Source organism: Phyllobates terribilis, unplaced genomic scaffold (assembly GCF_046119375.1).
Source record: "Phyllobates terribilis strain yellow unplaced genomic scaffold, ASM4611937v1 Scaffold_3__8_contigs__length_932513732, whole genome shotgun sequence".
Classification (NCBI taxonomy): domain Eukaryota; kingdom Metazoa; phylum Chordata; class Amphibia; order Anura; family Dendrobatidae; genus Phyllobates; species Phyllobates terribilis.
The window spans coordinates 322,340,498-322,356,831 of record NW_027362763.1 but is presented as its reverse complement, the minus strand read 5'-3'; the positions used below and the strand labels follow the sequence as shown (position 1 = coordinate 322,356,831).

Below are 16,334 nucleotides of genomic sequence, written 5' to 3'. Positions count from 1 at the left end.
ATGCTTTCTCAGCATCCAACGAGAGTATCTAATTACAAATTTTTAACTGCATCTAGCCCAGGAAATACTTTGTGCCTAGTAGCAGTGTCTGCTAGTCAGCGGATTATCCCGGCTGTTAAGCAAGCTACACCACCTGTAGTTTGGACACTTAATTTTTTCAAAGGAAATGCTTCTGGACCACGGGATACTCAGTGAAGAGCATCAGGAGGCACCCCAAGGCATAGGGGCTGGGACTGGCAGTAGGATGCCTTGCGGTGGACAGCCGAGCTCGATCCTTATAAAAGCTTTTTAACTGCAGCAGCTTTAGTGGACGCTACTGGAGCTGGAATTACGCGGCTGCTGGCATGAGACTTGCCCTCCAATAGATCCTTGTAAATGGATTTAAAGTGTATTCATTCAAATTAGAGAGACAATTTAAATTAAAAAGCCTAGAGCTGCCTCCACCACAGGGGGGCTCGCTCGACCCACCAGCGGACAGGCACCAGTATTGGGAGAGGGGGGCTGGCTGTCAGGGTTCACCGCGGCTCTGGCACAAATCCGGCGACACAGAGGTGGCACGGGCAGGAGCGGACTGAACGTGTCGGCTTCTCACTTTTTGGATTTTAGAAGGGCATGACATGCCTATATCTGTGTCTCCCCCTCCTTTTACTCCTCCACCTCTTTTCTTTTCGCATGACTATATGTACTTGTCACTTTTCCTTGTGTTAGTTGTGTCTTCTGAGCAGTTTGTCAGCTTTTGGACACCTTTGAAGGTGTTTTCTATGTGTTTCTATGTGTTTTTGTTTGCCTGCCATTGGTTTTAACGGTGTTCGAAGGTGTTCGACGTACAGTTCGACGAACAGTTTGTGGAAGAGGCCTGGAGCGAGAGCGGAGTCCCGGCCGGTGACTGCCACGAGCTTGCATACTTCCGGGTAGAGGGAGATAGAGAGGAAGATGCGCTTCTCGTGAAAAGCGCGTAAGAGGAGCAGTGTGGCACGGAGTCAAGTGGTGCGTAGTGTGCACTAGGTACGGAGGCCTGTTGGCGCCTCCTCAGCTGGGTTTAGGGGCAATCCAACGCGTTTCTACAGCTGCGGCTGTCTTCATCAGGGATGGTCTAACCCAGTCTGGTGGTGTCCTTATATACCTGGGGGTAGTGGCGTCATTGATTGCTTGTCAGCCATTAAACGCAAATAGTTCTATTTCACAGTTCAGTCCTCGCGGTCTTAAGGTGTTTAGTTTAAAGATCCATTCACTCTCTTTCCTTGACATGCCTTTAATAAAATCTCCTTGTCTCAAGTGTTTGTGGACTATTTGTATGCCTACTACTTGGATTCCTTTTGTAGACCAATTATGTTTCTCCATAAAATGTTTAGAGAGAGGATGGCCCGTGTATTTGTTTTTAACATTCCGCAGGTGTTCGTTGATCCTAATGTTCATAGGTCTTTTTGTTCTACCTACATACAGTTTCTCACACGGGCATAATAGCCTGTAGATGACTCCTTTGATATTGCAAGTTATAAAGTCTGAGATGGGGTATATTTCATTCTGGTGGCTGACTGTGTGTTGTTTTGGTGTATTTAATGTTTTACACATCTTACATTTTTTGCATGGGAAGAAGCTTTTTAGTTTTTGTTGGAATGGGGTCTGTGGTTGTTTTTGGATAGTATTATTTCGCACGGTGGGCGCTTTATTCCACCCTAGGTTAAGTGCCTTTTTAAATATAAACTTAGGTCTGTTTGGCATCTGGTCCCCAATTATCTTGTCATCTTTTAATATGTGCCAATGTTTTTCTATGATTTTTCTAAAGATGTGAGTGTTGGCAGAATAGGGTGTGATAATAGGGATAATGGTATTGAGCGTAGGGTTATTTTGTTCTTGTTTAGTTGCGTTTACCTCAGTTAGGAGGTTGTGTCATGGTATTTTGGCTATTTTTTCTTTTGTGTTTTTGAGGAATTGTGCATTATATCCCTTTTCCAAGAATTTGTTTGTGAGTAGTTCCGTTTCCATATTAAATTCTTGGGGTTTAGAGCAGTTTCTGTGTAGTCGCAGGAATTGGCTGTGAGGGACGTTGAGTAACCAGTTGGGGAGGCGGCAGCTATCTATTGGAATGTAGCCATTAGCATCAGTTGGTTTATGATACGTGCGGGTCCGGATGCAGTTTTCCTCAATGTAAATGTTGAGGTCTAAAAAGTTAACTGTAGTGGTGCTGGTGGTAGATGTAAATTCCAAGAAAAAATCGTTCTTATTAATTTCCGCTATGAATGAGTTTAGTGATGATTGGTCACCTGACCAAATGAATAGGATATCATCAATGAATCTTCGCCATAGGACCAGGTTCGTATGTGGGAGTCCTCCGGGGTGTAAGGCTAAAGATTCCCATCGGCCCACGTAGAGATTTGCATAACTGGGTGCGAACCTGGTCCCCATGGCGGTGCCCCACTGCTGGGAGTTGTAGTCCCCCTCGTATAGGAAATAATTGTGTGTCAGTATAAATAACATGCAGTCCGTAATGAACTTACTTTGTTCTGGGGGCATTTTTTGATTAAGGAAATGGAGGGCAGCTTCACAACCTTTGGTGTGTTGGATATTTGTGTATAGGAATGTTATGTCCATTGTTCCCATGATATAGTAATTCTTCCACGGGATATTATTCAGTATCTGGATAGATATACCCAATACCCAAAAAAAAAACACTAATACCAATCCAGAAATCATCAAAACAATAAAAGACTCACAAAGAACCCTCAAACAAATATTACTAAAAGAAATGAGAGACCTATGGGAAGTTGCCACCCTTGAACACTACCTAGTCTTTAATATCATATCGTCCGGCTTGCCAGTGACTAAGGCACTATCAGGAGACATAGGGGATCCAACCACCTTGGAGGAATGGAACTCTATGTTCAATGAATTCTCTAAACAAACCATACGGTTCATAATAAACAAAAGGTAAAAGCAACTATTGGAAAACAAAAGCAAAATCAACGCACTGTTCAATGAAATCAAACCACACCAAAACCACCCCGAAATCCTGAGCCTGATGAATAGCATCAAGAACAGGATTAACCAAAAAGAAACAGAAATAGTACAAAGAAAAAGAGCGAAATTTAGCAGAGATGCAGTACCCCTCCCAGACCAACGACCGGGAAAGGAGCAATTAAACTTTTTTGAGACCCTGGACGAAGTAGTCGGAAGTCCAACCAACTCTATTATCTCTATCGAGAACATCTCTATTTACCCAACGTCCAACACTGACTCCCCCCCAACCAAACACTAACCAGACCCAAGTCAACACAACCCAACACAAATTGACAACGATACCCCAATCCACACACAGAATAGGTTCCTACCCCTCATAACCACCACTGAAGAAACAGATAACCCACCAACCACACCACTCCTAATAAGGAGGCCATCTCCTCAACCAACTTCCCCCTACCACCAACAACCCCTGTTCTAGCCACTACCTCGTGCCCACTAATACGAAAACATACCAGCAATGTTGATTTTTTTCAAATGGCCAAAAAAAAAAATGCAAAAGAGGCACTAGGGGAGGGAAACTCGCACAAAAGAAAAAGAACAAACCAAAAGAAATAAACAGCCAAAAATCTATCTTTAACCTCAGTAGACACCAATTAACTAAGAATGAAACTGCCATACTGAATAAAGATCTTAAATATGCTCCCTCGACACAACTGGATAAATTCCAAACATATATAGGTATCAAAAAATTCATGCGCCAACTGGCTTTAAAAAAATACTACACAAGAAAGAAGGCGATACAAAAATATCAGACCAAACAGACCAACCTAAATATACACACACTGTCCTAAAGAATAAAACTATGTTTCATCCTCTCCAAGAGTACTCAGAGGCCTTCAACACCTTTGAAAAAAATGTTACGGACGAGATCCGTAGACTCAATATTAAAATATGCCGAAAATTTAAGAATAACCTCACAAAATCAGAAACCAATGCCATGAAACAATTACAAACAAACAAAAATATAATAATCAGGCCAGCAGACAAAGGGTAAGGTATAGTCATCCTCGATCGAGACTATTATCACAAAGAGTCATTGAGACCCTGGGCGACTTTAGAACTTACCTAACCATCCCTTCCGATCCAACGAACATCTACCAAGAAGAACTACGTACATTAACTAAAAAAGGACTTCAGGAGGGTTACCTTAACAAAAACGAATATGACTATGTCAACATCCAATATCCCAGACTAACCGCCTTCTACCACCTACCCAAAATACATAAGGACCAAAAAAACCCACCAGGGAGACCAATCATCTCTGGCATACAATGCCTGACAGCTAACCTCTCTAGGCTGGTCGACCACCACCTACAAGACCTAGTCCCAAACCTTCCTTCCCACCTGAAAGATAGCAAACACACTATCCAGATACTGAATAATATCCCGTGGAAGAATCACTATATCATGGGAACAATGGACATAACATCCCCATACACAAATATCCAACACACCAAAGGTTGTGAAGCTGCCCTCCATTTCCTTAATCAAAAAATGCCCCCAGAACAAAGTAAGTTCATTACGGACTGCATGTTATTTATACTGACACACAATTATTTCCTATACGAGGGGGACTACTACTCCCAGCAGTTGGGCACCGCCATGAGGACCAGGTTCACACGCAGTTATGCAAATCTCTACGTAGGCCGATGGGAATATTTAGCCATACACCCCGGAGGCCTCCCACATACGAACCTGGTCCTATGGCGAAGATTCATTGATGATATCCTATTCATTTGGTCAGGTGACCAATCATCACTAAACTCATTCATAGCGGAAATTAATAAGAACGATTTTTTCTTGGAATTTATATCTACCACCAGCACCACTACAGTTAACTTTTTAGACCTCAACATTTACATTGAGGACAACTGCATCCGGACACGTACGTATCATAAACCAACTGACGCTAATGGCTACATTCCAATAGATAGCTGCCACCTCCCCAACTGGTTACTCAACGTCCCCCGCAGCCAATACCTGCAACTACACAGAAACTGCTCTAAACCCCAAGAATTTAAAATGGAAACAGGACTACTCACAAATAAATTCTTGGAAAAGGGATATAATGCACAATTCCTCAAAAACACAAAAGAAAAAATAGCCAAAATACCATGACACAACCTCCTAACTGAGGTAAACGCAACTAAACAAGAACAAAATAACCCTAGGCTCAATACCATTATCCCTATTATCACACCTATTTTGCCAACACTCACATCTTTAGAAAAATCATAGAAAAACATTGGCACATATTAAAAGATGACAAGATAATTGGGGACCAGATGCGAAACAGACCTAAGTTTATATTTAAAAAGGCACGTAACCTAGGGTGGATTATAGCGCCCACCGTGCAAAATAATACTATCCAAAAGCAACCACAGACCCCATTCCAACAAAAACTAAAAGGCTTCTTCCCGTGCAAAAAACGTAAGATGTGTAAAACATTAAATACACAAAAACAACACACAGTCAGCCACCAGAAAGAAATATACCCCATCTCAGACTTTATAACTTGCAATACCACAGGGGTCATCTACAGGCTATTATGCCCGTGTGAGAAACTGTATGTAGGTAGAACAAAAAGACCTATGAACATTAGGATCAACGAACACCTGCGGAATATTAAAAACAAATACACGGGCCATCCTCTCTCTAATCATTTTATGGAGAAACATAACGGGTCTACAAAAGGAATCCAAGTAGTAGGCATACAAATAGTCCACAAACACTGGAGACAAGGAGATTTTATTAAAGGCATGTCAAGGAAAGAGAGTGAATGGATTTTAAACTAAACACCTCAAGACCGCGGGGACTGAACAGTGAAATAGAACTATTTGCGTTTAATGACTGACAAGCAATCAATGATGCCACTACCCCTAGGTATATAAGGACACCACCAGACTGGGTTAGACCATCCCTGATGAAGACAGCCGCAGCTGTCGAAACGTGTTGGATTGCTGCTAAACCCAGCTGAGGAGGCGCCAACAGGCCTCCGTACCTAGTGCACGCTACGCGCAACGTGACTCCCTGCCACGCTGCTCCTCTCGCGCGCTTTCTACGAGAAATGCATCTTTCCCTCTCTCTCCCTCTACCCGGAAGTACGCGAGCTCGTGGCAGTCACCGGCCGGGACTCCGCTCATGCTCCGGGCCCATGCCATCTCCCGACGCCATCGCTGGACTACGGGCTAACCTGCAACCAGATTCCGCAATCTGATCCTGCAGCCCCAGCCACCAGCTACCGCTGGATCCGACAACCAGACACCGACTTCTCAGCCTGAGCCTCCTGTTTCATCCACCCCACCAATACCGTGACCACTTCCGGAACCTTTCCCTATCCTAAACTCCATACCAAGGCAGACCGCTGGCCATCTCTGGCCACCTCTGATATAGCCAGAGCCTCCTGCTGCATCCACCCAATGGGGACCATTACCAGTATCCCATATCTACTCTGAGATATCTCTGGACACCCCTTTAACCAACCTAACAGATATACTCCGAAAAAGCAGCCAGAGCCCCCTGCTGTATCCACATAACAAGGAAAATCTGGTCCCAATCAACCTCAACGGACGCTACCCCTACACCATCACTTGCCTCTCTCTGACAAACCTCTAGAAGAACCCACTACAACAGGACCATAGTCCAAGAAAGACAGCCGTACAACCGCCCCTACAGCCTGCTGATTGCCGCATCAATAGCAGGTAATTCACAACTCACTCACAGACAGGTCAACCACTGACCACTGAATAACCTACCCCCACGATTCCAGCAATTTTTGTTCTCTACCCTAGGTACCTCACGTTCTCCACCACAGGTACCACTACAGCTCACCGCCAACAAATCACCCTACCTACTGGAAGGACCTACCAACCAAGCACAGCAGGTAAAAATATATAAAAATATATACCAAACTAAAACGAACTAATACTCCATTGGCTGCCGAAATACCAAACTAATACACCTCATATTTCTCCTACTAGGTATACGAACCTCTGTCCCCCAAACCATCAAGTCCAATCGAGTACTCCAAGACCCTGAGGAACTAGAAATCACATATTTATCTATTTATTTATCTACCAATTTTAATACTTAATTTTATCTAATGTTATCTATGTATCCAATCCCGTGATATCACCATATATCACTGTTTTAGACCACTCCCAAAATAATATTTTAAGTACTCCACTTGTCTGTATCAATAAAAGTTTTTCTTTTTAACAAATACCTCTCCTGCTTTCTCTCTTCTCACTACCACTAGCGAGAATTTACACCTTTTAACCATAGTTTAACACAATTAGGACACCCTTGGTTCCCTGTCCACCAATTCGCTGCCATTGCTAGTGACCAGCCTTACAGCGCCTCCTTCACCCCATACCATTAATTTCTTTCACTTTTTTACCTTGTGCCACTATGGGACTTTCAATTTTTGCAGGCTGATCGCTTGTATGCGAACTGTCAGCGCTGCACTGACTCAAGTTAGATAGACCATGCACTGCGCATGATCTAACTAACTTGCTGGTGCCTTCGATCGCAGCATTTCAGAGCTTAATGTCCTGGCACCGAGTGCTGGGTGTCAGCTGTCAGAAACAGCTGACACACGGCGGTGATCACGCCCACACAGCCTCGGTACAGGTGCGATCGCCATTTCGTATTAATACGTACCTGGTCCATAAGGCCCAGAGCACAGGGACGTATTATTATGTAGTATGTCAGAAGTGGGTTAAAGTCATACTTTACTGTATTTCCTATTTTAATCCATATTGCACTGTATTGAGAAGAATTATGTACTACAGCATAATTTTTTAAATGGTTTAATCTTTTTGGAACTGATGCTAGAATTATTTCTAGAAAAACATATTTTGACCATTTTCCTTATTTAAAGGAGTCCTATTATTTCAATATAAATGTTGATTGGATTTTTAACAAATAGAGCTAGTTCTGATTGCAGCAGTTAAGCCTTTTAGATGTTTAACCCTTTCACCTTGAAGCCTGCTTTCACCTTCCTGACCAGACCAATTTTTTGAATTCTGACCAGTGTCACTTTATGAGGTAATAACTCTGGAACGCTTCAACAGATCCCGGTGATTCTAAGACTGTTTTTTCGTGACATATTGTACTTCATGATGGTGGCAAAATTTATTTGATATGACTTACATTTATTTGTGAAAAAAATCAGATATTTGATGAACATTGTAAAAATTTAAATCAGATAGTCATGTCACACAAATTAGTTAATAAATAACATTTCCCACATGTCTACTTTACGTGAGCACAATTTGGGAAAACATTTTTAGAAACCACATCATATTTGATCTATATGACAGAAAATACCCAAAAGTGACATCATTATAAAAGCTGCACCCCTCAAGGTGCTCAAAACCACATTAAAAAAGTTTATTAACCCTTCAGGTGCTTTACTGGAATTTTTGGAATGCGGAAAAAAATAAACATTTAACTTTTTTTCACAAAAACTTTACTTTAGACCAAATTTTTTTACTTTAACAAGGGTAACAGGAGAAAATGGACCACACAATTTGTTGTGCAATTTCTCCTGAGCACACCAATACCCAATATGTGGGGGAAAACCACTGTTTGGGCACACGGCAGGGCTCAGAAGGGAACGAGTGCCATTTGACTTTTTGAATGTAAAATTTGCTGGAATAATTAGCGGACGCCATATCGCGTTTGGAGAGCCTCTGATATGCCTAAACAGTGGAAATCCCCCACAAGTGACAGCATTTTGGAAATTAGACCCCTCAGGGATCTTATCTAGATGTGTGGTGAGCACCTTGAAACCCCAGGTGCTTCACAGAAGTTTATAACTTTGAGCCATGAAAATAAACAAAAGTCACATATTTCCCGCAAGAATTCTTTTAAGGCCCCAAAATTAGCATTTTCACAAGGGTAACAGGAGAAAATGGACCCCAAAATTTGTTGTGCAATTTCTTCTGAGTACGCTGATAACCCATATGTGGTCTAAAAGTACCTTTGAGGCATAGTGCAAAGCTCAGAAGGGAAGAAGCGCCATATTGGAGTTGAGATTTTACTGGACTGGACTGAGAATGCCATGTCCCTAAGTTGCCAGATCAGTCGAACCCCCCAAAAGTGACTACATTTTACAAACTACACCTCTCAATGACTTGATCTAGGGTATCATATTGACACCCCAGGTATGTCACAGCATTTTATACAATTGGGCAGTGAAGAAAAAATAATTACATTTTTGCCACCAAAAGATTGTTTTAGCCCCAGATTTTACAGATTTTCACACTGAGAAATGGGTAAAAATGACACCAAAATGTGTCATACAATTTCTGCTGAATGTAGAAATACCCCATAGGTGGCTGTGCAGTACTGCTTAACCATACGGCAAAACTCAGGAGGAACGAAGCGCTTTTTGCCTCCTGGAGAGCAGATTTTTCTAGAATAGTTTGCGGACTCCATATACAGAGCCCCAAAGTGCTAGAAGAGCAGAATCCCTCTCAAGTAACCCCATTTTGGAAATTATACCCCTTTGTGAATTTATGTACAGGTGTAGTGATGATTTTGACTCCATGGGTGTTTTCCAGAAACAAGCAGCAGTGGATATTGCTAAGTGAAGATTGCAAACTGCCATTGTAGTGACCAAAACATTGTAGTGACCAGTATGTTGTAGTGACCAGTACGTTATGCTTAGCTCGTGCTTCTGGAGACATACACCCGTAAATTAAGCAGGCTCTCATCGCTACAAAAATTCCAAACATGTGGACGCTAACTGTTGTTTAGGCACAGCACACTGTGGAGCTCAGAAGGGAGGGGGACATTTGGATTTGAGAGCGCAAAATTCACTGGATTTATTTTGGAGGGCGAGGAGTCATTTTGTTTTTCCAGACCATTTGTGCTACAAAGTAACATGGAACTCCCCTATATTTCCGTTAACAGATGATGGTCCTGAGTGGGGACACAGTTTTTTGTGAATGAAGTTGAAGCTTTTATTGGGAACATTTTACATAACATCTATGATCACATTTATCTTGCCCTCCACACTGAGCATTTACATGATTCTGGTGAAACCCCCGAGGGATCCATTCACTATAATGAGGCAGCAGACTTACTCTGAACTCCGTCTGGCCTGTGCAGGGTCGTCCTTCTTTTCAGAAGAGCACAAAACTGTGGCCATCGTCACTTTTTTGCATGCCTAATAAAATGATAGACACCGCCAGATCATAGGCCAGACAGGGTCCACAGTGCCTCCATCTGCCTCATTATAGGAAATCTTCCGCTAGTGTTCCCATCTGAATCATGTATTTCAGAGATTTACATGGAAACCCAGGTGGAAACACTCAGCGTAGAGCGCAGGATAAATGTGAGCTGAGTCTTACTGCAATCTTTGGGAGGTAGAATGAACAAATCAACAGCAGGTGAAGAATTCGTTTTATTTATATTTTACGCTGTTCCTCGTGCAATATAAGTGATTAGGCGACTTTATTCTTCGGGTCGGTGAGATTACAGCGATACCAGATTTATATCGGGCTTTTATGACTAGCAGCTGTCACTCAATAAAAGACACTTTTTATTGTAAAAACAAATTTTTGCATCGCCACATTTTGATATATTTTAGCTATAATTTTTCCATATTTCTGCCAACAGAGTCATGTCACCACTTGTTTTTTGCGGGATGAGTTGCTCTTTTTATTGGTACCATTTTCTGGCACATTACTTTTTTAATAGCTTTCTATTCTGTATTTTGGGAGGTAGAATGAACAAAAACCAGCAATTCAGGAATTGTTTTTTGAGGATTTTTTGTGCCATTCTGCATGTGGTAAAATTAATAAGGCAGCTTTATTCTTCAAGTCAGTACAATTACAGCAATACCACATTTATATTTTTTTTAATGTTTTGGCGCTTTTACAAAATGAAAACTATTTTATAGAAAAAATTATTATTTTTGCATCGCTTTATTCTGAGAGCTGTAACTTATTTATTTTTCCGCTAATGAAGCTGTATGTTGGCTTGTTTTTTGCAGGATAAGATTATGTTTTTAGCTATACCATTTTTATTTACGTTTGTCTTTTTGATCGCATTTTATTCCACTTTTTGTTTGGCGGTATGATGATAAAGCACAGTTTTTTGCCTTGTTTTTCATTTATTTATTTTTTTACTGTGTTCACTGAAAGGATTAACTAGTGGGACAGTTTTATACGTCGAGTCATTCCGGACTCGACGATATCAAATATGTGTACTTTTTTTGTTAATTTTTACATAGATAAATGTATTTATTGGATTTATATATATTCTTTTTGTTCTTTATTTTGTGATTTTTTTTAAATATTTGTATAATTTTTATTATCTTTTTTTTACATTTTCCCATTGTCCCATTGATCAGCGTCTGACAGGCAGGAAGGAGGCGTCTCACACAGAGCTGACCCCGGCACTCGATTGCGGCTGCGCTCAGCATGAGAACGTGTGATTGTGGCACCATATATATACTGCTCTTTTGCGGGAACGTAGCTCACTCAGAGCAGTATATATATACGGTGAAAATGGTGGAAGGTGTCTCTTAAGATGCCCATTGATCCCATGCAAGTTTGTGGGTGCTGATGGCATTGTCATATCTTCATATGACTGGTAATTTTACAATATACTGCAATATTACAGTATTGCAGTGTATTGTACAAGCGATCAAGTGATTGCAAATTTAAATCTATAAGGAAGATGAATAAAATATTCAAGAACAAGTATATGTGAATGTCCAAACTATTAAAATATCATAATATTTAACACCAAAATAAATTAAGAAATCCAAATGGCAGAATTGCTGTTTTGCTCGCTTCACTTTCTAAAAAGATCACAAAGTGATATGGACAAAATGATAATGATAAAAACTGCAGCTTTAACACCCCCCAAAAAAATAGCCCTGTAACAATAAAATCAATTGAAGATGAAAAATAAAAATATTACACAATAGCTCTTGGAGATAAAATCAAAAAACCTACTATAAAACTGTCTTTAAAATGCCTACAAGTCACTTAAAACCAAGTAAGACATTTTTTTTGCTTACAACAACCATTTGGTGGAGCTCTCTGCATATTAATATACATAGCACTTTTGGATCTAATTACTTCTGCATTGGTCTTCTGTTTAGTGGCATATGGCTTCTCCAAAATACTAAAGGAGAGTGTGCCTCTGCCAAGATACTCTTTGATTGGAAACTTAAAATAATGACATGATTTGCTATTAATATACAAAACTGCTCTAATCCTTCAGTAGCCTGGGGGTATTTAGATCACACTCCCTGATGAAGATGGATAATAAAGATTACAATTAACAAAGAATATTTATTTTATGTGGCCAGACACTGTATAAAATTTATAGACCTCTTTCTTCCCACATCCTTATCTAAATCACTGAAAAAAGACCCTATAAATAATAGTATTCCAGTACAGTAGCTTCTGCAGAGCGTAAAAACTCAGCATGTGGCACAAGAGTGATGTAATAACCCATTATGAGCCTATCAAAATCATGTATCAGGTACGTACTTTTCATGCATGGAGAAATAAAACACAAAGGGCCATTGTTGTCTCAAAGCTGCAGATGGTTGAAATGAAGAAAGATTAAGAATTAATTAGTTCCAGGTATAGATTAAAAAAAAAAAAAAAAAACAGAGCTTAAAGAGAATCTGTTACTTAGTAAAACAGAAAATCAGACATTACTTTTCAATATTAATTCAAGAGAAATATGTTAAAAAGCATATTAAGGAAAATCACATGGACAAAAATTATATTAACCCTAGAGAAGATTGAAAATAATTTGACCATAGGGACATGTTTAACTAAACCATAATTATCATCAAAGGTGTCCACAAACTTGTAATCAGTCAATATGCCTATTTAAAGATAGAAAAGTATTCACTGTGCTGCTTGGTATCATGGTGGGTACCACACAGAACATGGATCAAAGAAAGCTAAGGAGAGAGATTAGAAAGAAAATTATAGACAAACACATTAAAGGTAAGGCTATAAGACCATCTCCAAACAGCTTGATGTTCCTATTACTATAGCTGCACATGTTATTCAGAAGTTTAATGTATATTGGACTGGAGCCAACCTCCCTTGTCGTGGCCGCAGGAGGAAAATTGAAGGCAAATTTAAGAAACGGATGGAGTGTGCCAAAATGCCTGTGTTTAGCTGCAGAATTCTCATTGAGAGTTCCATAAATTGTTTGCAGTGATTGTCTCAAAAGGTTGTGCAAAAAAAAAATAAGTTAAGGGTTAAGTTAACCATCATTTTTGTCCAGGTCATTTTTATTAGTTTGTTTTTTTAATTTCTGTAGAACTTTTATTCTAAAGTAATGTCTAATTCTCATTAGTTGACATTCAGTAAATTTAAATTGAAAACTACTATGAGCTAGTGAAATTGTGCAATACTAGAAGGCCATAGTCGAACAATTAGTACATCTCAATGCCATCCCAGCATGGGAGAATTCTCCTGCTCAAGCGCTGAGCGCAGGAGAATTCTCCCACGCTCTCAGTGACATGCATGAGGTGAGCTGAGTTCATTGGACATGAACTCAGCTCATCTGGATGCCGTCACAGCCAGACACTGAGGAGCGCAAGCATGCCTGCACTTCTCAGTGTCTGCGGCATGGCAAGCTGGATGGCAGCTTTCGGCTGCGATCCAGCCTGTCATGTGAATGTAGCAGAGCTGAAGCCGTCCTGGGAACCATGGAAAGGTAAGGATGATGTTGCTTTATTATTTTACTTTTATTGCAGAAGACATTGGCTTCAGCTGGAATGAACATGATGGTATGTATGGTTTAATTTAGAACATTAAAAAATTGTGTGTTTATTTCAATTAAAGGACTTTATTCTGGGTGTTGTGCTTTTTTTAAATACTTTACTAGAAATTCATGGCGGTCATGTCTAATATTGGTGTGACCCCATGAATTTCGGGCTTAGGGCCAGCTGACAATACTAAGCTGGCCCTAACCCCTTTATTACCCAGTAAGCCACCGCACCAGGGCCCTGGATGAGTTGGGTACAGCTCCAGAAGATGGCGCTTCTATGAACGTGCCATTTTCTGGGGTGGCTGCGGACTGCAATTTGCAGCGGGTGGGGCCCAGAAAGCTTGGGCCTCCCTGCGCTGCGGATTCCAGCCCCCAGCTGCCTAGTTGTACCTGGCTGGACACAAAAATAGGGCGAAGCCCCACATATTTTTTTTTTAAATTATTTCATGAAATTCGTGAAATAATTAAAAAAAAATTGACGTGGGGCTTCGCCCTATTTTTGTGTCCAGCCAGGTACAGCATCCTGGAACGGGCTGCCCCCAACCACCAGCTGCCTAGTTGTATCTGACTGTACACAACAATATAGGGAAGCCCTTTTTTATTATTATTTCATGAAATTCATGAAATAATTAAAAAAAGGGCTTCCCTGTATTTTTGTTTCAAGCCAGGTACAAATAGGCATCTGGGGGTTGGGGGCAGCCCGTTCCTGCCTGCTGTACCTGGCTGGACACAAAAATAGGGCGAAGCCCCACGTATTTTTTTTTTTAATTATTTCATGAATTTCATGAAATAATTTAAAAAAAATGCGCTCAGCGCTTCAGCAGGAGAATTCTCCCACGCTCGGGTGACATTCTGATGAAAAGCTGGATCGCAGCTGAACACTGCCACCCAGCTTGTCATCCTTCAGAGACACTGCAGAGCACAAGCATGTCTGCAATTTTTGACCTTCTGCAGACCACCAGAAAAATGCTTGAGTTTCCGATAGACTTACATTGGGCTCGTTGCTCGGGTCGAGCACCCGAGTATTCCAATGTGCTCGACCCGAGCTTCGAGCACCCGAGCATTTTAGTGCTCGCTCATCACTAGTGGTCAATCATGAACACTGCCACTCCATTCAATCTTAAAAGGACCGCTGGAGAGAACCGAATGCTGCGTTTGTCTGGTCTCTGGCCTGCCCATAAATTGAATGGAGCGGATATGAGCACAATCAACCATCACTTCCTTAATATTGGGCTTTTCAGTGCCTTGGTTCTCGATATCAGAGGGGTTAGCTGCAGTCAGACTCCCAGCCATCGTAAAGTTATCCCCTATCCTATCTAGAACTTCCGAACTTGAGACAGCCCCTTTATGCGGACAGCAATGTTTACCTGTCATTGCCAACGAAGATAAATAGTATTATTTACTATATGATGTTTTGCTGTATAAATGATGTATGAAAGAAAATTGGTAACTTAAGTATTATATTTAAATTTACTCGTTTGTTGCATTTATTAAAAGGAACACACCTGTTAATTTCATTAAGATCTGAGTCATTAAAATGTATATTCATCACTAGTTCACCAGGACAGCTTATTGTCATGTGATGGGATTTGTTCTAGTTCTTGGCACAAAATATATGTAGATTTACCCATAGAATAAAAAACACCTTTGATGTCACTACTTCTTGCTATTAGCTTGGTAACACATGCACAATGCTACTACAAATGCCCTCAATGTGACCCATAAGTCTATAAAATCCTGACAATAAACTAGAGAATCAGCTCCTGTCACTTCATCAATTAATATATTTATTTGCTCATCTACAAGCTAAATATTTCAAGTCAATGAAGCATCCCCTGACATTTTGGTGTTAGTGCACTATGCAACAGGTATAATTCTAAATACAGTTTTCATGGAACTGAATATATAAAAATGTAACGACATGCAAGTTTACAAACTAGAACTAAGAATGCATTCAATAATATAGTAACTACCAAACACATGAGAAAGCAGTGGCAGAGGGATTACCATCTCATTGTCCTGTCCTTTATTGAGCAGTGCTCTGGTGTCTTCCTGACTGTGTATCCCCATGGTCTTGGGACAAGTTTCACCAGATTCTTCAGTGTAATTTCCTCTGCACAATGATCACAGTGCAGGCACATAGATGTTCTGATCACACTCCTTTTCAAGGAATGATTCACAATACTCGGGTGTTTCTGAAAGTCACACTTGCATAATCTTCATTTGAATAAGGATTATCGTATATCACTTACGGCATTTGAATAGTTAAAGTTGCATTATTTGCCCTTAAAGTAGCTGTCAACCTTGGAGCCAATATTTATTTTCTACGTAAATGCATGTACCTGAGTGTCAAAAACATTTTTTCAATTGGGCTCATTAAATTGTTTTTGCACCATTTGGCTATTGCAGGCTATTTGTTTCCCTGAACATTCAACTTTGATGTGGTCTGTAGTCATGAATCAGCTGAGAGGGGCTCAGAAGAAGACCGATAACAGGGTTACAAACTCTTCCTCCATGCTTCCATAACAAGCTCACTTACGAATTCTCAG

General features: G+C 40.6%; 1 protein-coding gene across 2 annotated transcripts in view; it reads right to left on the bottom strand.

Annotated features, from left to right (window-relative positions):
* Positions 1 to 15,976, bottom strand: part of LOC141259321 (probable cation-transporting ATPase 13A4) — a 308,876-nt gene extending 292,900 nt beyond the window's left edge. For both annotated transcript variants that reach the window (XM_073675076.1, XM_073675077.1), the window contains exon 1: positions 15,793 to 15,976. In XM_073675076.1, coding sequence (XP_073531177.1) covers positions 15,793 to 15,855 — 63 coding nt within the window. In that variant the 5' untranslated portion in view covers positions 15,856 to 15,976. The remainder of the gene's footprint in view (positions 1 to 15,792) is intronic.
* Between the last annotated feature and the right edge of the window lie 358 nt (positions 15,977 to 16,334).